General features: G+C 44.8%; 1 protein-coding gene across 1 annotated transcript; it reads right to left on the reverse strand.

Moving 5' to 3' along the window:
- Positions 1-5,854: 5,854 nt before the first annotated feature.
- On the reverse strand, positions 5,855-6,729 carry LOC125549193 (putative glycine-rich cell wall structural protein 1). The gene has a single exon (XM_048712661.1). The coding sequence runs from the start codon at positions 6,680-6,682 to the stop codon at positions 6,086-6,088; it is 597 nt and encodes a 198-aa protein (XP_048568618.1). The 5' UTR covers positions 6,683-6,729; the 3' UTR covers positions 5,855-6,085.
- Between the last annotated feature and the right edge of the window lie 15,074 nt (positions 6,730-21,803).

Below are 21,803 nucleotides of genomic sequence, written 5' to 3' on the forward strand. Positions count from 1 at the left end.
GCACGCGGCTACTTCGCAGAAATGACAACCCATGGAAAAGGAACCAAGGAGAGTTGTTAGAATCACATTTGCATGCAGATAAGCGAGACAACTAACACAAGATGAAATTCATATTAGTTGTGCCCAGCTTGCTTGCTTCAGCGTTACCCTTGGTTAAGTAAATGACGAATCACTGAGTCGATTATACTCCCAAGTGAAGTGAACGAGGACCCATAACTCTCAGATGCTTGTTAATACATTCAAACATGCATGCATCAACTGATCCATGGAATACTACTCCTTCGGACCCAAAATATAATACCATTATTGACACTATATATAGGGAGTACTTCAGAAGTTGACATTCACGGGAGTGGATGATGACGATGTTCTTGCGATTTACTTTCACAGTATGTATGCATGTCGTCAAGTTGGACGCTTATCAACGTAAAGAAAATAGACATGCTTATGGATCCCAGGGATGCATGTGAGGATAGGGATAATTGGGTTAGACACACGGTTAGCAATGCAGTGCCATGACTAATTAGCATCTCCAATGGATGATGAAAAAATTGATGCCCAAAACCCGATTATAGGGTAGGAGAAAGAAGATCTTTGGGCACCGCAGCTGTTGAACATTAAAACACGATTATAAGGTAGGAGAGAAGATTTTGGACACCGCAGTTGTTGAACATTAAAACCCCGATTATAGGGAAGGAGAAAGAAGATTTTTGGGCACCTGGTGCCATAAAAATGGTCACTTGAACATGATTCATAGCACATTCTGAAATTTCTAACTCTAGTTGAACATGAAACATTTCAACATAATTATATAATATTAGGAAAGACCAGCACTACTATGGACATACTACTAGAGTAGATCATCACAGACCATGATGCCTACGGTACTCGTACAACTCGAAGTCGTCCTCGTTGTCATCGTCGTCATCGAGGTTGCTCGCCTCTGGTGGTCGTCGGAGGGGCCTGCCTCGTGCTCATTGCCAGTAGACAATTTCACGTCCTCCTTACCTCGTAGAAGCCCTCCCTCTTGAGCTCATCAAACAACTCATCGACCTCGTCGACAATTTTTTTTATCCATCTCTCCTTCTTCATGCGCTCCTTGTCCCTCTCGGCAAAGAATGCAAGCTCCGGTTTCATGAGGTCTAGATGCATGATTTTCTTTGGATGCTCTGTACATTGACATCCATTCAACACACACATGCAAGCATCCAATGATGAACACAGCTAGCTCCAGTAGCTGACGGTACAGAGACGACCTCGAAGTTCCCGTAATTGACTTCGGCATGTATATCCGCGGGTGCCATAGCAGATGGAAAAATTCCAAACCACGTTTTTGCCAGCACCATGGATCGTCTACTTGTTCATGTCACACATGGCAAAAATCCAAGAAAGGGTGCATAAGCGTAGCTACTGGTTGTGCTTATCCTATGGTCAAGTAACCATGCATGCATGAAGAACTGATTAGTTCGATGATGGACGATCAAGTGGGCTTGGATAAGTGCTGATTTTATCATGAGCAGGCAACTTGCTCGATTGGTCGACCGATCCCCTTGGGCCGGCTTAACAAGTGGTCGCTATTGTCTGCCCGATGGCAAGCAAGAGCTGGAATCGAAGTAAACGATAACTCCGCCGATGTAATTGAATGAACTTACTTGAGCGCTTACTTGTCGCTGCATGCAGTAGGCATCCATTGATTATAATTAAGAATCTTTGACAATATGCCATCAGCTCCTCTATTGGTTTGGAAAGAGCTTCCGACCAAGAATATATTGGTGGTATGGACTTGTTAGCGAAGTCGGAGTGGGGCCATAAAATAATTAGCGCCTTAATTAGTGCTTGTGGACTTGGATACATCACGTAGGTAATGAAGAGATACATCACGTAGCCATTACTACCTGTTTCACCATTTGTTTAGGGCGGACTCAATGTATCTGAAGTTGTATGTTCTATAATATTGCATCAATACACCATATAATATATATATATATATACATATATATATATATATTATTTGTATATTAAGATATAGTATATCTCTCATTCTTGTTAATTAAGCTTTATATGTGCATTTTTGCTAGGTGACACATCTCCAATATAGTGGACACCATTAATTGCACCGGGGTAACCTTTATGTCGGGGGTGCAACATATGCTCTCTCGTTTTCTTGCAAGGTCGCCTTAACTAGCCTCACCTCCATCTTTCATATCATTGCCTTTATTTTCCATGCGCGTCCCAGCAAGTGACTCCTTCATCACTGGGTAACAATGAATGAAGATATTTAGTATGAGAATTCAGAAGCCCACATCCAGATTTCTTTAAATAGCAAACCTTCTCTTTTCTCCTCCACAAGAAAAGATCTCACGCTTTCCTCATCCTCCCGTCGGCGCCGCCACCGGTCGACCCGATCTCCGATGGCCTTTGGGCCATGGAGGTGCGGAGGACCTCAGCCCCTCGCCGTCGGGAGGGACCCTGTTCTCATTCTTGTTTGGTTCAACTTCTTCGTTGGGGCTGTGTAGCCGTGGCTGATAACCCACAAGTATAGGGGATCAATTGTAGCCTCTTTCGATAAGTAAGAGTGTCGAACCCAACGAGGAGCTAAAGATAGAATAAATATTCCCTCAAGTTCTATCGACCACCGATACAACTCTACGCACGCTTAGCGTTCGCCTTACCTAGAACAACTATGAAATTAGAAGTACTTTGTATGAAACGAGAAAGTTATTTGTCCCTAGACAATCGATAACTAGACCGGTAATCATTATTGCAATTTTATTTGAGGGAGAGGCATAAGCTAACATACTTTCTCTTCTTGGATCAAATGCAGTTATGATTGGAACTCTAGCAAGCATCCACAACTACTAAAGATCATTAAGGTAAAACCCAATCATAGCATTATAAGGCATCAAGTCCTCTTTACTCCCATACGCAAACAACCTACTTACTCGGGCATGTGCTTCTGTTAATCACGCCACCCACCATAAGCAAATCATGAACATATTGCAAACCCTACAGCAGGGATCCCTCACGCTTGCGCGACACGGAGAGCACCATAGGACAGCACCAAAAATAAAACATGCAACTCAAACCAATCACGATCATCAATTAACCCATAGGACAAAACGGGCCTACTCAAACATCATAGGATAGCCATACATCATTGGGAAATAATATATAGCATTGAGCATCGTGTTTAAGTAGAGATTACAACGGGTAAAAGAGGGGTTACACCGCTGCATAGAGGGGGGGAGAGTTGGTGATGACGGCGGTGAAGTTGTTGGTGTAGATCGTTGTCGCGATGATGGCCCCGGTGGTCTTCCGGCGCCACCGGGAGAGAGGGGGAGAGAGCCCCCCCTTCTTCTTGTTCTTCCATGATCTTCCCCTTAGATGGGAGAAGGGTTTCCCCTCTGTTCCATGGCCTCCATGGCGGCGGAGGGGCGAGAGCCCCTCCGAGATTGGATCTCTCTCTCTCTCTATGTTTCCTTCTGTTTCTTTGCTCCCTGATTCTGCACTTTCACCGTTTCTTAAATTCCCGGAGATCTGTAAGTCCGATTGGGCTGAAATTTTGGCACGATTTTTATCCGGATATTGGCTTTATTGCGGCGAAAGAAGGGCACCAACCGCCTTACGGAGTGGCCACAAGGGCCCAGGGCGCGCACCTCACCCTCGTGGGACCCTCGGGCATCATCTCGCGTTGATTCCCCTTCCCAAAATTCACATATATTCGAAAAAAATCTCCTTAAGTTTTTATCCCGTTTGGACTCCGTTTGATATGGATTTTCTATGAAACAAAAAACATGCAACAAACAGGAACTGGCACTGGGTACTGGATCAATAAGTTAGTCCCATAAATAGTATAAAAAGTTGCCAAAAGTATGTAAAAGTTGTAGAATATTGGCATGGAACAATCAAAAATTATAGATACGTCGGAGATGTATCAGCGGCGATGTCCCTCATTAGAAATAATGTCTCCCACGTTCTATCCCTGTCCCGATAGTGCGTCTAGCGTCATTAGAGGGAGTGTGGAGGTGTGTCTTCGTCAGATCTTGTGGGATTCAGTCGGTGCTGGTCCTCGGTACATCTGTTTGGATCCGGTCTTCATTCGTGTTTGTGCTGTTTACAGGTTTGATCCTTCTGATCTACGACTTTCTTTGTCAGTGATGGTTGCTACTCGGGTGCGCTAATTCTATGGGGCCTTAGCCCGATGAACTTCTGACTGTCTACTACAATAAGGTTTGACTGGCTCCAGCGAGGGGCAATGACGGCAGCACGCCTTCGGCTCGCTCCAGCACTTGTAGTCATGGCTAGGTGGTCCACGGATCTAGTTGTAATTTTTAGTATCCCTGGTGTTCTTTGTTGCGCCATAATTGAGTATGAATAGACTAGAAATTTCTCATGCCAAAAAAATATTTCTTTAAATAGAAATTTCTAGCTTTACCCACAAAATTAGATGGGTGTGTGTATCAAATGATGGATGCCTACAACGCCGAAGGGACCTGCCAGGTGATCTCCCCCACCACCGGGTTAGGCTAAAGTAAGTACTGATGCAAGCTTTGACATGTCCTCATGCTCTGTAGCCTTTGGGGCAGTTGCAAGGAACTGTAGGGGACAACTGCTAATGGCGGTTCCGATGCCTAGTGGGTGGTGTCATGCTCCTAAGGAAGTGGATGGGTCGTCATACGGAGGGTATTAAGCTTTTCCAGGAACAAGCTACTATATCTTTGGTCATCGAGTCTGGTAGCATGTCACTCATCAATACCCTGAAGGATGGAGGAGACAACAGATCGTTGCTATGTAGTAGTACAAGGAGGTCTAGGCGATGATATCGTTTTTCTGGGATGGCAGGTACTCCCTCCGTCCCAAAATAATTGTCTCAACTTTGTACTGGCTCTAGTACAAAGTTGTACTAAGTTCGAGACACTTATTTTGAGACGGAGAGAGTAGCAAATAAGGTTGGTCGTGCTCTCGCGTAGGTAGGTGCTACGAGTGCAAACAAATCCATCTCGATCCTAGATGCACTGTCTGCTATTTTTTAGCTCCTTCTGAAGGATTGTAAATACATTATTATCAATTAATGAAACCCCTTGTTTGGGCAAAAAAGATAGTTTTGTAGAAAAATTATTCTGAGGCCCTAGACATTTCAACAAAAACTATTGGAGACTGGAGAACAAACTTTGCATCTTGAGTGGAAATCAAATTTCGGAAAGTGTAAGAACAGCCACAATTGTCAAAAACCACGCACGCTTTCAAAAAAAATCAATACATGACTTAATAAAAAGAAGTAACGACTTTGACTCCAAAAAGGAACTTTGGACAACAATAACTTTAAAAGATATGTCGACATTAAAAAAAATTGAAAGCACAACATTGGAATAACAATTTCCGCCATTGTGATCGATATAAGTGAGCCAAAGTTGTAAAGCTAACATTCTAATCTAACAAGTGGATCATACAAAAAAATGAAAGTGCAATAAAAATATGAATAAAAGAAAATTAGACCATGCACCTTTCCACCATCCGTGACTTCATGGCACAAAGTCATGATAGGTCTGACCTAGTACGGCTTGTGATGATCACCAGTCTCTCAAAGCAATGTCTCGGTGACCGAGGATGTGAAGGATATTGGGGTGTGGTCTCACGATGGGGGTTCGTAGCCTTGGAACTCCCTAGAAGCACTACCCAGCGAGAGAAATTTATGCAAAACTAAAGTGGTGTATGTGAGATATGTGTTACATGACTGATGCCATTCGTGAAACGACATGTATCATTGAAATGATAATTTTTGGTACTTAACCATAAGTGAGCAACTTATGTTACATAACCATAAGACACGCAAAGTGTTTCCATTGCAAGTCGGTTGGCCAAAACGATGGTAGATAACTTAATACATATAAATAGTGATACATTGACAATTAACATTCTTGGAATATATCACGAACACTAGTACATTTTCCACTAGAACAATGAAGCCCTTATTTGATAATATGTAAGATGATAACAAATAAATGAAAAAAGAGTCAAAGCTATCAATTTGACATAGTACAGTAGGTTGGGCTCCATTTTTTTTAGATTCCTCACATGAAAGGGACTAGGGGTTGGCATTGCCATACCCAGATCCAGCACCTTTGCCTGCACCACTCCCACCATGTCTTCCTCCTCCATTGCCACCACCGTTTCCACCAGCATCTGCATTTGTACTACCTTGTCTATACCAATTGTTAGTAGCTATAGCTGAGCCAGAACCAGTGCCACTACCAGCCCCATATCCACTAGATCCTTGATAACCACTAGCTTTCCCTCCACCACCGCCACCACCGGCACCGCCAGCGCTAGTATATCCACCATAGCCACCACCATAAGGATATGAAGATCCTTGACTATATTGACTGGAACCAGAGCCAGAGCCGGACCCGCTACCATATCCAGTTCCACCATCTTGGCCACCGCCTCCGCCGCCACCTCCACCTCCACCGCTTGCATGGCTACCACTACTAGAACTCACGCCAGACCCAGTTCCACTCCCAGCACCCGAGCCACCACCACTTACAGTTCCCCCACCCTCTCCTCCTCCCGCCCCCGTTCCCGTGGCGCTTCCACTGCCGAATCTAACCACCCTTGCAGCATTGGCCAGTCCAATGCTCAAGAGGACAACATAGCCGAGGGCTACTAGCTTTGTGCCTACCATTGTGTGTGTTTTATGGAAGTGTGTACTCTTGCAAGATGAGATGAGTTCTGAGCGAAATATCAATGGATATTTATAGTGGTGCTTCCGGCCATGCATGTTGGGGGTGTTGGTGGAGTTGTTGACGAAGTCATGTCTCAACTGTAGGTGGAGGCTTAGAATAATTAGTGCCTTAATTGGTGCAGGTAAAAGTAAACGAGATGACTGACTTCTAATCGTGATCGCATCCACGTTGGGTCAATAGTTCTAAAACACATGCATGCTAGCATCCACTGATGAACACATCTAGCTCGAGGCTTGAATAGTTGACATTAGAGCATAGGAGGCAGCAACGTGGAAGTTTCGGTAGTTGAATTTGGAGTTGGAGGGTATTGTACTAGCAGATGGCAAAAATCCAAACCACGTTCATGCCGGCACCAAGGATCATCTTGTCAAGGTAATTAAGCCTACACCACCACTGAATGCCTGTTTATGCTACTTGCATGCATGATTACCATTTTATCTTACGGTCAAATAACCATGCATGCATGCATGTTACTAATTAGCTATAGATGATTAACCGTGGGCTAGGATAGGCCAGCCGGGTTAACGACGTGGGCAAGTTGTTTTCACTGCCGATGGCAAGCAAGAGCTGGAGTCGAAGTAAACGACGACTCCGCCCATGTAATCGATCAAGTCGTTGGGTCAAGTAGCCGTGCATGAAGAAGTGATTAGCAGATCATCAAGTTCAAGTGGGATGGCAAGATCGATCCAAAACCACGTGCATGCCAGCACCGTAAGCCTATACGTATCGTACACCATATTATTTGATGCCCGGACTAGTTCAAGTTAATAGCTGAACAGGTTGTAAACCGTGATACATAGCTGCTTTTTCATGTACTGAACGAAAATCTACGGCAACGCTGCTTTATGAGCCGAGATGGTCACTGCCACGCCAAACAGCGAAGGGAAGCAGACGTTATTGCCACGCTGGCAAAATCAACAGACCCTCACCTAGCCAGATAGATAGGTCAACAATAATTTACGACAACGAGCCATCAAACCATCGCAACCGACATTGTTGAGATGGGGAGGCTCGAGGAAACTTTATTCGCCACACCGACGGCGCTGCCGCGCAACCCTTGTAAAAGCATCAAAGAGTGGAATACTAGATATCCATATGGTAGATCAGGGCTTTCCCGCACTCCCATATCAGCAGTGGAGGAGGTGGCTGTGAGAATAGCTGGAAGCGCTTGCACGATGCAGGGGCGCGTTGCGTGTTAATAAAGGGCCAAAGGCCGGCGGCTTACAGGGGTTAGGGTTTAGGTTAGGTGTGGATTGATCTCCAAGCTAACTATAGGATCATATCTCAACAACCTAACCTATCCTAACAGATTACAACGCACACACACCACGCCCTGGCTAACAAACTACAATTACAATGTTTAACACTCCCCCTCAATCACAACTATCTAAGTTGAGATTGCATCTGAAAACCTCCAGCTGCCGCAATGATAGTGGTTTAGTGAAACCATCCGCTACTTGATCACCAGTGGGAACAAACCGAATGTCCAGAAGCTTATTGGCAACCCTCTCACGAACAAAGTGATAATCAATCTCAATGTGCTTTGTCCTAGCATGGAAAACTGGGTTGGCAGAGAGATAGGTAGCCCCAAGGTTATCACACCAAAGAGATGCTGCAGATGGATGACGAATGCCTAACTCTGTTAACCGATTCTGTACCCAAATGATCTCAGCAGTGGCATTTGCTAAGGCCTTGTACTCAGCTTCAGTACTTGATCTGGACACCGTAGCTTGCTTGCGTGCACTCCAAGAAATCAAGTTACCACCAAAAAACACCGCAAAGCCTCCAGTAGATCTCCGGTCATCAAGACAACCTGCCCAGTCTGCATCTGAAAAGGCACTAACAAGCACAGAATTTGATTTAGCAAGTTTAAGACCATGACTCTTGGTTGCCTGAAGATACCTCAGAATTCTTTTTACAGCTGTCCAATGCGTACTAGTGGGAGCATGCAGGAACTGACAAACTTTGTTAACTGAGAAACAAATATCTGGCCTGGTTAAAGTCAAATACTGCAAGGCTCCTACAACACTCCTGTACCTGGTGGAGTCCTCAGCTCCAAGCTTCGAACCATCATAAAGAGACAACTTCTCTGAGGTAGACAAAGGAGTTGGAGAAGGTTTGCACCCTTTCATGCCCACTCGCTCAAGGATATCTTGTACATATTTTTCTTGAGATAGAACAATGCCACTAGTAACATGCTTTACCTCAATCCCAAGGAAAAAATGAAGACTGCCCAAATCCTTGAGCGCAAAATCCATGCGCAGGTCCTTAAGGAGTGCATCAACTGCTCTAGTGGAGGAACTGGTGACAATAATATCATCAACGTAAATAAGCATAAAGATGGTTATTCCATGGTGATGGTAAAAGAACAGTGAAGTGTCTCCCTTGGAGGCAGAAAAACCAAGAGACTGCAGCTTGGAGTACAGACGATAGTACCAAGCTCGAGGTGCTTGTTTCAAGCCATAAATTGCTTTATCAAGCTTGCAGACATGTCGTGGCAAAACAGAACTTTCATACCCAGGAGGCTGCTTCATAAACACTTCTTCTTCCAGAACACCATGCAAAAACGCGTTCTTAACATCTAGTTGTCGCATGCACAAATTTTGAGATGCTGCAACTGAAAGAATTAACCTGATAGTAGCATCTTTGACCACGGGACTAAAAGTGTCCTCATAATCAATTCCGTACCTTTGCTTGAACCCTTTTGCCACAAGACGTGCCTTATACCTGTCAATGGTGCCATTAGATTTCCGCTTGACCTTGTACACCCATTTGCAGTCAATGACATTCCTCCCCCTAACTGGAGGCACGAGGCGCCACGTGTTATTCTCAATGAGACCAGAAAATTCTTCATCCATGGCCTGTCTCCACTTGGGATCTCCCAGAGCATCTTGCAACGTCCTTGGTTCTCCTGTGGAACAGAAGGAATCCCAACAAACACACCCATCATTATAAACCTTGGGTTTAGTAATACCACTTTGCGACCGAGTACGGGGACAGGCGGGAGGAGGCAGAGCTGGCCGAGCGTGCTGGAGCTGAAGTCGGTTGTGCGTAGACGATACAGCGGAGTCGGAAGAAGCAGACGCGGGCGCAGAAGATCCTGAAGCCGCTGCCTGTGGAGAAGCAGGCGGATCCGGTGTGGCGGCGGATGACGAACTGCCACTTGGCAGTTTCGGGGTGGGCGCTGGGCGGGAGGGAATCCGCGCCGCACCGGGTTCCGGGCTCCCAGCCCCACCGCCCCCACGTGGGCCACGTCCAGCCGACCCGCCAGGGGAATGCGCATCGTCCCACGCGGGAGACAGCGCGGGGGTCGGCCCGTCAGGGGACAGTGCCTCGGTGCGCCCGCCGGGTCCGCCTGGCCGCCCCCCTGGCCTGCCTGACCGCATGGATCCCGGTGCAGATTCGCCTGCCGCGTCAGAGGGCGCTGATCCCGCGGTGGATTCGCCTGGGATCGCCGCGGCAACAGATCCCGAGAGATCCTGTGGATCTTCTGTGGAGCTTCCTGTTGGCTGCATAAAATCATATGAGTTTTCGCCAAAAATTTCAATATTTTCCTGCTCTGTTTCCTGCACACTTTCAGCTGGGTTAGTGGCATTAGGCATAGGTATATGATCAGCAGCAAAATCAACTCCCCCTTGACCAAAGCTAGGAGACGGTAAGAGGTGAGATGGCAAGAGGAGTAATTCCTTGCGAAGTTGGGCACCGGCGTTGGAGTGGAGTGTGGCGAAAGGGAAAACTTGCTCATCAAAGACAACGTCACGGGAAACATAGACACGGCCAGAAGCAATATCGAGGCACTTATACCCCTTGTGAAGAGTAGTGTACCCTAAGAAGGCACATTGCTTGGACCGAAACTCGAGTTTGTGTTTATTGAAAGGACGCAAATTGGGCCACACAGCACAACCAAAGATGCAGAGAAAAGAATAGTTGGGTTTAGTGCCGAATAATTTTTCCAGTGGAGATTGATTCTTGATAACTCTACTGGGTATGCGATTAATGAGATAAAATGTCGTGAGGAACGCTTCGTCCCAAAATTTGAGCGGCATGAAGGCGTGAGCAAGTAGAGAGAGACCAACTTCTACTATGTGTCTATGTTTTCGCTCTGCGGAGCCATTCTGTTGATGAGCATGTGGGCCAGAGACATGGTGTGTGATGCCAATCCGTTCAAAAAAGGAGTTCAACCGTTGGTACTCCCCACCCCAATCGGTTTGCATAGCAATAATCTTGCGATCAAAGAGACGTTCAACATGAGTTTTAAAGAGACGAAATTTCTCAAAGACATCAGATTTATTTTTGAGCAAATATATCCAGCTGAACTTGCTGAAATCATCGATAAAACTGACATAGTATTTCTGTCTGCCTACAGAGACGGGTCTAGGACCCCAAACATCTGAAAAAACAAGCTCTAAAGGAGCTGTACACTAGTGCAGAACCGGGCAATAGCACCGGTTCGTAAGGCCCTTTAGTGCCGGTTTAGGAACCGGCACTATTATTTCGGCACTAAAGCCCCCCCTTTAGTACCGGTTCAGCACGAACCGGTGCTAAAGGGGTACCACGTGGCACGAGCCAGCTCCGGGGGCCGGGAGCCCTTTAGTACCGGTTGGTAAAACCAACCGGTACTAAATGGTTCTGGGTTTTTGTTTTATTTTGTAATTTTCAATTAAATTTGTGTTATCAATTTAATTTAGGATTGTTTTACGTTATAATGAGTTGTAGTCGTCGTCATCATCATCATCATCGCATATTAATAAATAAATAAACTCTAGCTAGCTAAAAATCATCGTAGTCGTCTAATTACCACTATTTAATCATCATAGTCATTACCGCTAGCTATGTAATCATCATCAACGTTGGCTAGCTTAAAGAGGAAACATTCACTTTGTAACAGAAGCAAAGAGATATCATCAAGTTCAACATAATCATCACCAACATCGAAGTTCAGGACACGGATCCATGAGACAAGTACTAATTAAGAGCATGAAGTAGTAGCTACTGATCCTGCTGCTCCCTCTCAGGTAGAATAACATAGAACATGTATAGCTCTCCTGATTTATCATACTGAAGCATGCAGATGAATCTGTCTCCTAATCTTGGGTTGCGCTTCTCCTTACTGCCCCCTAGTACTTCTCTGCGATCGTTAACAATTTTCCTCCAATCTTTCACTATTAAGCATTCTTCGCTTTTAGAAATCCTGAATGCACTCATGTGCAATGTAGGAAATCTTGGTCGTAAGCTAACCATTGACATGCGACCTTTTGTCTCGATCCACTGAGGCACAACTGTCATCGGAATTCCCTGTTGAACAACATCGTATAGTAATTAATATACTAAGCAATGAAAGTTTAGCTTCAAAAATAATGTATGCAAAAGATGCACTAATTAAGGACAAATATTTAAAACCTTACCATCTTTTGATTATAGATGTGACCGTAGTTCAATACGATCACCATTGGTCGCACGTTTTGAGTACTAACATTTCTAAGTTTAGGAAAAAAATTTGTCTTGATAGTATTAAGATCCTCAAGCCATGAAACATAATGACTTATCTCCTCGCAGTTTAGTTGAGCCCCGGGGCAGTAGTAGGTCCTGTCTACCAAGCGCCGGACATGTTTGCTTGAACCGAAATAAGCTGACAGTACAAATTAGTTGCCAACTATTTTTGAATAAACTGTATGAAAGACATAAACATATGCATGCATGGTTGAGAAAAACTCACCAAATGGTAGGACTGGAGGCGTTTGCCCCAGATGTCTATATTACCTTCAATATAATCTTCCGGACGAATATCAAAGGTGATAACCATATCAGGCTCAAATGCATAAGCCTTGCATAGTGCTTGCCAAGTTTTGCATTCAAAATGGGTGTATGTGTCTCCATTATATAATTTGACGTTGAAAGTATACCCATGCTCCGTCTTCAAGTAAACTCTCTTTACCTCCATATCATCGATAGCACTAAAACCTATCTTATCCAAGACAAAAATTCTTGCATGGCAGGGGATGCGCTAGTAGAATAGTGAAAATTTAAAATTATAAGTTGAAGCAAATGAAGCATAAGTTTTGCATTTAAATAATAATTGACAAAGTGACTTACTGTATCAACTTCGAATGTCTCATCCAGCTTGATGCTGAAGCGCCTATCATCAACAAGGAAATTTTGGTCGCACAGGCCATGCTGGTCTTCACGGTGTTCGCACATAATAAAATCTTTTTCGTCGTCAGATGACATTTCCTATGTTCATATAGGTGAAACATTAAACACCTATATCTAGCCAAATATATATTCATCTAACATTTGACATTAATATATCTAACTATATATTCAATTGACATTACTATATATTTAACTTCTCTATCTAATTCATCTAACATTCGACATTAATCTAACATTTATATAAACTCAAAATATAAAAAAAATTAAATAAACAGAAAAACTCATTAACAAATAATATTTTAATTAGATCATCAAATCTCATATACCTAAATTTTCTTACTAAAAATAAACTAGTTATATTAATTATTCAACTAGTTCTAATCTTATATACCTAAATTTTCTTACTAAAAATAAACTAGTTATATTAATTATTCCACTAGTTCTAATCTCATATACCTAAATTTTCTTACTAAAAATAAACTAGTTATATTAATTATTCAACTAGTTCTAATCTCTAGTACTTCGACAATTTTTCTATCTAGCTAGCTAATTCATCTAACATTCGACATTAATCTAACATTCGATCATCTAATTAACTTTTCTAGAAAACAGAAAATAAGTAAAAAAAATGTGTGTGTGTATGTGTGTGTATGCATGTGTGTGTATATATACGTATATGTGTGTACGTATGTGTGTATGTGTGTGTATGCGTGTGTGTGTGGTATATGTGTGTGTGTGCGGCCCCGGCCGTACGCCGCCGCCCCGTACGTACGAGCGGGGGCGCCGGCGTACGGGGCGGCGGCGCCGGTGTGTGTGTGTGTGTATGTGTGTGTATGTATGTGTGTGTATGTGTGTGCGGGAGCGAGAGAGAGACGTACGGCCGCGGCGATTGCGAGGGACGGCGGCGGCGTTTGGGGCGGCAGCGCGAGACGACGACGACGACGAGCGGCGGCCGGGACAGCGACGATGACGACGGACAACGGTACGGGCGACGGGCGGCGATGACGGGATCGAGCGGCGCGCGCGGCGGAGGTTGGAGACGAAGTGGGGATGAAACTGAAATTTTCGTAAGTGCTATATATATAGGATGGGCCTTTAGTACCGGTTCGTGGCTCCAACCGGTAATAAAGGCCTATTTTCGCCAGGCCAAGCGGTGGGAAACGAAGGCTTTTAGTACCGGTTGGAGCCACCAACCGGTGGCCTTTAGTACCGGTTGGAGCCACCAACCGGTACTAAAGGGTGTGCGCTGCCAGGCGAGGGGCGCAGAAGTTTAGTCCCACCTCGCTAGCCGAAGGGCGCACACACCTGCTTATAAGCCCCGCCGCCGCTGCTGTCTCGAGCTCCTCTCTAAAGCAGGCCTTCTGGGCCTACCTCTGCCAGTCTGCTCTGTGGGGCCTATTGGGCTTGCGGGCCTGCATCCTGACCCAACAACAGGTTGGGTTTCTAGTCGTATGCAGGCCGCTGTGGCTCGGTAGGTGGACTTTTTTCATTTAGTTTTTTCTTTTCTGCTTTATTTATTTTGTTTTATTTATTTTTAGTTGTTTTTTGCTGTATTTAGAGTTTCTTTGTGAATATTTTTGATAGTTTTTAGAAACTTTCAGTTAGTGCCGGTAGTTTTTAAATTTGAATAGTTTAAATTTTGAATTATTTGAAATCTGTGTGAATCACTAATTTGTGAATAACTTAACTTTAAAAATACATTTTTAGTGATTCTTTTTTCTTATGTTTAATATTAGTGTGTTTTATCATTATATTCAATTTGGTAATGCTTAAGTTATTTAAAAAATAAATGCCTTTGTAACGGATGAGTTTTCACCCCAAAGGCCTGGCGCTGGCGCTAAAGGCCTGGCGCTGCCACCCCAAAGTTTAGTCCCACCTAGCCCGACGAAGGGCAGCCACACTGGTTTATAAACCCAGGCGCGGCTACCTCTTCGAACTCCTCTATATACCAGGCTTCTGGGCCTAATTAATTAGGGCGCGCTGCCCTGTGAGTCTGCTGGCCCTTCTGGGCCTGCATTTGCACACCCTAGGTCTGGTAGACCCACACGGCAGTGCGCCAACAAATTTTTTATATAGTTTTTTCTTTTCTGCATTACTTATTTTCTTTTATTTATTTTTGAGTAGTTGTGTAACTAAAATAGGTAGGAGGAGAGATAGCTCTTATGTCACAAAAAAGAAGTTGTATCAAACCTTTTATGTCGGATCTATAACAAACCAATCGGTATCGCCATCATACAGCCCAACCGTGGCTCGTGATGCATATATATGCATATCAAATGCACGGTTGGACGTATGATGGCGAATCCGATGATTTGTATTCAGTCGATGAACTGGTAGATGTGTGCAGTCGATGAACTGGTAGATGTATGTAGTCGATGAACTGAAAGACTTATGGAGGGAAGGCGAGAGGTGGGCTATATATAGGGTCGTCTGGCTCACAAAGTGATTGTGGTAGTTTCGATCCAACGACTCACATGAGCTAGGAAGAAACACACCCTTGATCCAACGACTCGCAAGAGCTAGAAAGAAACACACGATCCGTGTGATTCTTCTTGATTGGTGGGATGCACATTAGTACCCACTCCGGACTCCGAAACCCTGATACTCGGAAAGAGTTTGTCCAGTTTGTACACGAAGTGCGTCCAGTTTTTGCCGTGACCTTCTCTACTCTTTCGCGCATGCTATGCGGGTGATATGATGATACCATGCCAAGTTTCAACATTTTCAGGATTCATTTTGTAGTGATTTTCAATTTCACGGTCATTTAACTCTCTAAACAATTAGGTAAATGACCGAAAAACAACAAATGATGTCAAAACATGTTGGAAATTGATGACGTCGCTTTAAATGCTGCATACTAAACACAAAAGAAGTCCGGAGTTCAAATAAGTTATTAAAAATAAAAAAGAGGTGCAATGCTGGTTAATTTGCTTCAAGCCTTTCGGAATAGTGTAGACTGCACTGCACATAGCTCAGTGCAATCTATGCTATTCCGCAAGGCTTGAAGCTAATCAACATGTAGATGAGCATTGCAACTCTTCGTCATTGTCTGTGCACTCACGGCTTATAAACCGCTCATACTGCCTCTCTCTTGGCGAAGATCACAAGATAGTTTGGTTAAATCGCATTACTTGTAAGTCCAGTTAACATGGATGCTTATGATGCAAGAGCAACAGCAAAAGTGAAAATTTGGCACAAATAGGTAGTTGTGTAACTAAAATAGATAGGAGGAGAGATAGCTTTTATGTCACAAAAAAGAAGTTGTATCAAACCTTTTATGTCGGATCTAGAACAAACCAATCGGTATCGCCATCATACAGCCCAACCATGGCTCGTGATGCATATATATGCATATCAAATGCACGGTTGGACGTATGATGGCGAATCCGAATGATTTGTATTCAGTCGATGAACTGGTAGATGTATGCAGTCGATGAACTGGTAGATGTATGTAGTCGATGAACTGAAAGACTTATGCAGGGAAGGCGAGAGGTGGGCTATATATAGGGTCATCTGGCTCACAAAGTGATTGTGGTAGTTTCGATCCAACGACTCACATGAGATAGGAAGAAACACACCCTTGATCCAACGACTCGCAAGAGCTAGAAAGAAACACACGATCCGTGTGATTCTTCCTGATTGGTGGGATGCACATTAGTACCCACTCCGGACTCCGAAACCCTGATACTCGGAAAGAGTTTGTCCAATTTGTACATGAAGTGCGTCCAGTTTTTGCCGTGACCCTCTCTACTCTTTCGCGCATGCTATGCGGGTGATATGATGATACCATGCCAAGTTTCAACATTTTCAGGATTCATTTTGTAGTGATTTTAAATTTCACGGTCATTTAGCTCTCTAAACAATTAGGTAAATGACCGAAAACAACAAATGATGTCAGAACATGTTGGAAATTGATGACGTCGCTTTAAATGCTGCATACTAAACACAAAAGAAGTCCGGAGTTCAAATAAGTTTAAAAAACATTGAAGTGGCCATGTAACAGATGAGTTCTCGTCCGAAACCCTGATACTCGGAAAGAGTATGTCCAGTTTGTACACGAAGTGCGTCCAGTTTTTGCCGTGACCCTCTCTACTCTTTCGCGCATGCTATGCGGGTGATATGATGATACCATGCCAAGTTTCAACATTTTCAAGATTCATTTTGTAGTGATTTTCAATTTCACGGTCATTTAGCTCTCTAAACAATTAGGTAAATGACCGAAAAACAACAAATGATGTCAGAACATGTTGGAAATTGATGATGTCGCTTTAAATGCTGCATACTGAATACAAAAGAAGTCCGGAGTTTAAATAAGTTATTAAAATAAAAAAAAGGTGCAATGCTGGTTAATTTGCTTCAAGCCTTTTGGAATAGTGTTAACTGCACTGCACATAGCTCAGTGCAATCTATGCTATTCCGCAAGGCTTGAAGCTAATCAACATGTAGGTGAGCATTGCAACTCTTCGTCATTGTCTGTGCACTCACGGCTTATAAACCGCTCATACTGCCTCTCTCTTGGCGAGGTGGGACTAAAAACAGCTTGCCGTAACCTCATTAGTACCGGTTCGTGGTACGAACCGGCACTAAATGGTGATGGTGGGGCCATAGCCTGACCGCAGGCTCACACAGCCTCTGTAGTACCGGTTCGTGGCATGAACCGGTTCTAAAGGTTAGCCACGAACCGGTACTATTGATCGCCGCCACGAACCGGCACTAATGTGCACATTAGTGCCGGCTCTAGTTCAAACCGGCACTAATGTGCTTCACGTTTGACCCTTTTTCTACTAGTGGTAGACTCACTAGTTGAACGAGAATACGGTAGCTGATGGCTCTTGGCCATCTGACATGCATCACACCAGGAGATGATCTTGTTTATTGGAGACAGGAAGGTTGAAGTCACGGAGAATCTTTTGGACTACTGGAAAGGCAGGATGCCCTAGGCGCTTGTGCCACCGTGAGGTGGATGGCTTGACAGCAGCAAGGACTTGACGTTGAGGGGCACTTTGCCGTTCGGTCACGGGGAATAAACCCCATCTACTCTTGTTTTGCAGAATTGTTCTCCGGGTAGCCTGATCCTTAACAAGAAAGAATTCCGGGTGAAGTTCAATAAAGACATCATTATCACGTATAAGATTATAGGCAGAAAGGAGTCTTTGATCGGCACTAGGGGCATGGAGAATATTGTTCAAGTGCAAGGAACCTGAAGGAGTAGACAGTACTGAATGACCAATATGCTCTATATCCATACCTTGACCACTAGCCGTGTGGATTTGGTCGGTGCCAGTGTAGCGATCGCGGACAGCTAGCTTCTCCAGTTCGCCTGTGAGATGGTCCATGGCACCAGTATCCAGATACCAGTTAGTATCCACGCCATAGGAGTGAGCAGAATTGGCAGCAAGAGAGTTGCCGCCCCCGCCGCCGCCACCACGCCCACTGTTGCCGCGTCCACCACCACCGCCGCTGTCAGCGGGGTTGCGGACATTGTTGTTGAAGCCTTTGTCGAACCGTTTCTTGCAGCGCCACGCACTGTGGCCCTCTTCCTTGCAGATTTGGCAGCGTTCACGGTCACCGCGGTCACCGCGATCACCTCCCTGTTGACGCGTAGCACCACCTCCGCCACCGTGCCCTGAGTTGTCGGAGTAGTTGCCGCCGCCGTAACCACCGCGTCCGCCGCCCTGACCACCACGTCCGCCGCCATAACTGCCCCGACCACCCTTTGCAGCTAGGTTGGCGGAGTGATGAGCGGTGTAGGCAGCGTGTTGGGCAGCGATCCGGGCCTCCGCAGACAGAAGGAGCGAAAAAAGTTCGCTGAGACCGATCGGTCGATCGGTGGCAGCGCGCGTGGAGATGGAGGTGACGAACCCGTTGTAGTCGGTCTCGTGCATGAGTCCCTCAAGGATGTGCGAGACGACGTCGTCCTCGTCCAGGGGCTTTCCTGCAGCAGCGAGTTCGTCCGCTTGTCCATTCATCTTCGTGAAGTAGGCGGAAGCAGAGAGGTCACCCTTGCGGGCGTTGCCGATGGCCGAACGGAGCTGGATCTAGGGCGCCCTGGACTGTGCGGATAAGCTTTCCACCAGGGCTTGCCAGACGCCCGCGGCCGTGGTGTGATTAGACAGCTGCATTAGCACTTCGCGAGACAAGATGCAAGCAGAAAAGTAAGCAACTGTTGGTCTTGAGTAACCCAGATCGCATGCTTTGGATTGGGTATCTCAACGGTCTCCTTCTTCCCGTTGGTTTCCTTCTCGGTGACGATGACGGCAGCGGGTTCCTTGATCGAGCCATCAAGGTAACCCATCATCGCCGCGGCCCTGACGTGCGGGAGGACTTGGACCTTCCACACCAGGAAGTTGTCGCGCGTCAGCTTCTCCGTGATGTTGTGGCCGAGCGAAGCGAGCGAAGGCATGGCCATGGCGGAGGAGGAGGAAGAAGACATAACCTAGATGAGATGGAAGAACTAGGCTCTGTATACCATGTGAGAATAGCTGGAAGCGCTTGCACGATACAGGGGCGCGTTGCGTGTTAATAAAGGGCCAAAGGCCGGCGGCTTACAGGGGTTAGGGTTTAGGTTAGGTGTGGATTGATCTCCAAGCTAACTATAGGATGATATCTCAACAACCTAACCTATCCTAACAGATTACAACGCACACACACCACGCCCTGGCTAACAAACTACAATTACAATGTTTAACAGTGGCGACCTACCACCGGACAAGAGATGGCGGTGCGGTGCATCCAGAAAATCTCCTCTCCTGGGTTTGAGAGGTGAGAACGGTTCCAGAAAAACTGGTGGTGAGGTTAGTTAACTAGATGGATCATCATAATTAACTAGTTTTTTGGCCGAAAAACTCACAATCTATTCATCTTCAATCATGGCAGTAGAACGAACACTATAAATAATAAGAATTATATCCAGATCCATAGACCACCTAGCGACGACTAGAAGCATTGAAGCGAGCCAAAGATGCACCGCCGTCAACACCCCTCCCTCGCAGGAGCCAGGCAAAACTTGCAGTCGGGAAGTCGTCGTGCTAAGGCCTCATAGGACCAGTGCACTAGAACAGCAACCGCTGCCATTGTAGAGTAGCGTAGATCAGAAGGATCCAACTTGAAGACACATGAACGGAGACAAACTACGATAAGATTCGAGCAAATCCACCAAGGACAGATCCGCCAGAGACACACCTCCACACGCCCACCGACGATGCTAGACGCACCACCGGAACGGGGACTAGATGGGAAGAACCTTATCCCATCTTCAGCGAGCTGCCACCGTCTCGTTTCCCTCGGTAGGGCACAAACCCTACCAAAACTCGAAGGAACATCTAAAGACGGAGCCCTCCGCCGGCAAGGATCGGGATCCACCGTGCCGCCATGGCCCTAAGGCCACCGGAGACGAGACGGACCGGCGGCGGCGCAGGAGGGAGATAGCCTTTTCTTGGGGAGGAGGCATAGGCAACATAATTAACTAGTTTGATGTCACAAAAAAATCAGCTAGCTTAAATTTCAGAGAAAAATCAGCCAGCTTACCTTACAAAATGCCAATAAAATACCGTTGTTTGATCTTCTAGTATTCTTGCATTTTAGTTTCATGTATTTTTTTATTTTCATTTGTATATTTGCGTTCTATCTATTTTGTTTTTCTTATGGAGTTTCTAATATTTGTATTTATTTTATATTTATACTCCCCTTTTACTTTTATTTTTATTTTGTTTTTTGAGTTGCCTTTTACCTTTTTGCAATTAGCTTTCATGTGTTCCACCGGTGCACAATATTTTTATGCTGTTTTATAATTTGTTTGAGAAATAAAAAGAATTATCTCATGTTTGTGTATATATTTGAAACAAAGTACATTAACTTGAGCACAAAAGATTTTATCATGTTTGTTCTTAAAACAATAACATTTTGATTACCATGATGGATCATCACAATTAACAAAATCAGCAAGTTATACAACACGCGCACCTAGGGGCTCAAGCAGCTGCTCCTCCGCCTCGTCACTGGTGGCCTTAGAGCCATGGAGGCGCGGTGGATCCCGGCCCTTGTCGGTGGGAGGGCTCCGTTCTTAGATGTGTTTTCGAGTTTTGTTAGGGTTTGTGTCCTGCTCAAGAAGGCGAGACGGCAGCGACTCCGTGAAGATGGAATAAGGTTCTCCATGCCTACCCCCGTTCCGGTGGTGCATCTAGCATCTTCCATGGGCGTGTGGTATGTCTCTCCGGTGGATGTGCCTTTGGTGGATTTGCTCGGATCTATTCGTCGTTTGTCTACGCTCGTGTGTCTTCATGTTGGATCCTTCCGATCTATGCTCCGCTTCATCGGCGGCGGTTGCTGTTTTGAAGTGTTGTTGGTCCTATGGGGCCTTAGCACGACGACTTTCCGACTATCTACTACAACAAGATTTGCCCGGTTTCGGTGAGGCAAGGGCAATGACGGCGGTACATCTTTGGCTCGCTTCAGTGCTTCTAGTCATCGCTAGGTTGTCTATGAATCTGGATGTAATTTTTATTACTTCTAGTGTCCGTTGTACTATCATGACTAAAGATGAATAGATCAGATGTTTTCTCGCAAAAAAAAAGAAATCAGCAAGTTTGATGTCACAAATTGAAATCAGCTAGCTTAAGGGTCAAAGAAAAAACTCACTAGCTTACCTTAACAAAGCCCAACAAAATGTCCTTGTTTGATCTTCCAGTATTTTTGCATTTTGGTTTCATGTTTTTTTAACTTTTTAGTTTTATATTCCTCTTTTGTATATTTTCTCATGGAGTTTATAATACTTTTAATTTGTTTATATTTATATTTTACCTTTTATTTTATTTTAATTAGCTTTCTTGAGTTCCACCGATGCTTGGGTAATATTTTGATGCAGTTTTATGATATTTTTTGAGAAATAAAAAAAATTATCAGATGTGT

This window comes from Triticum urartu, chromosome 3 (assembly GCF_003073215.2).
Source record: "Triticum urartu cultivar G1812 chromosome 3, Tu2.1, whole genome shotgun sequence".
Classification (NCBI taxonomy): domain Eukaryota; kingdom Viridiplantae; phylum Streptophyta; class Magnoliopsida; order Poales; family Poaceae; genus Triticum; species Triticum urartu.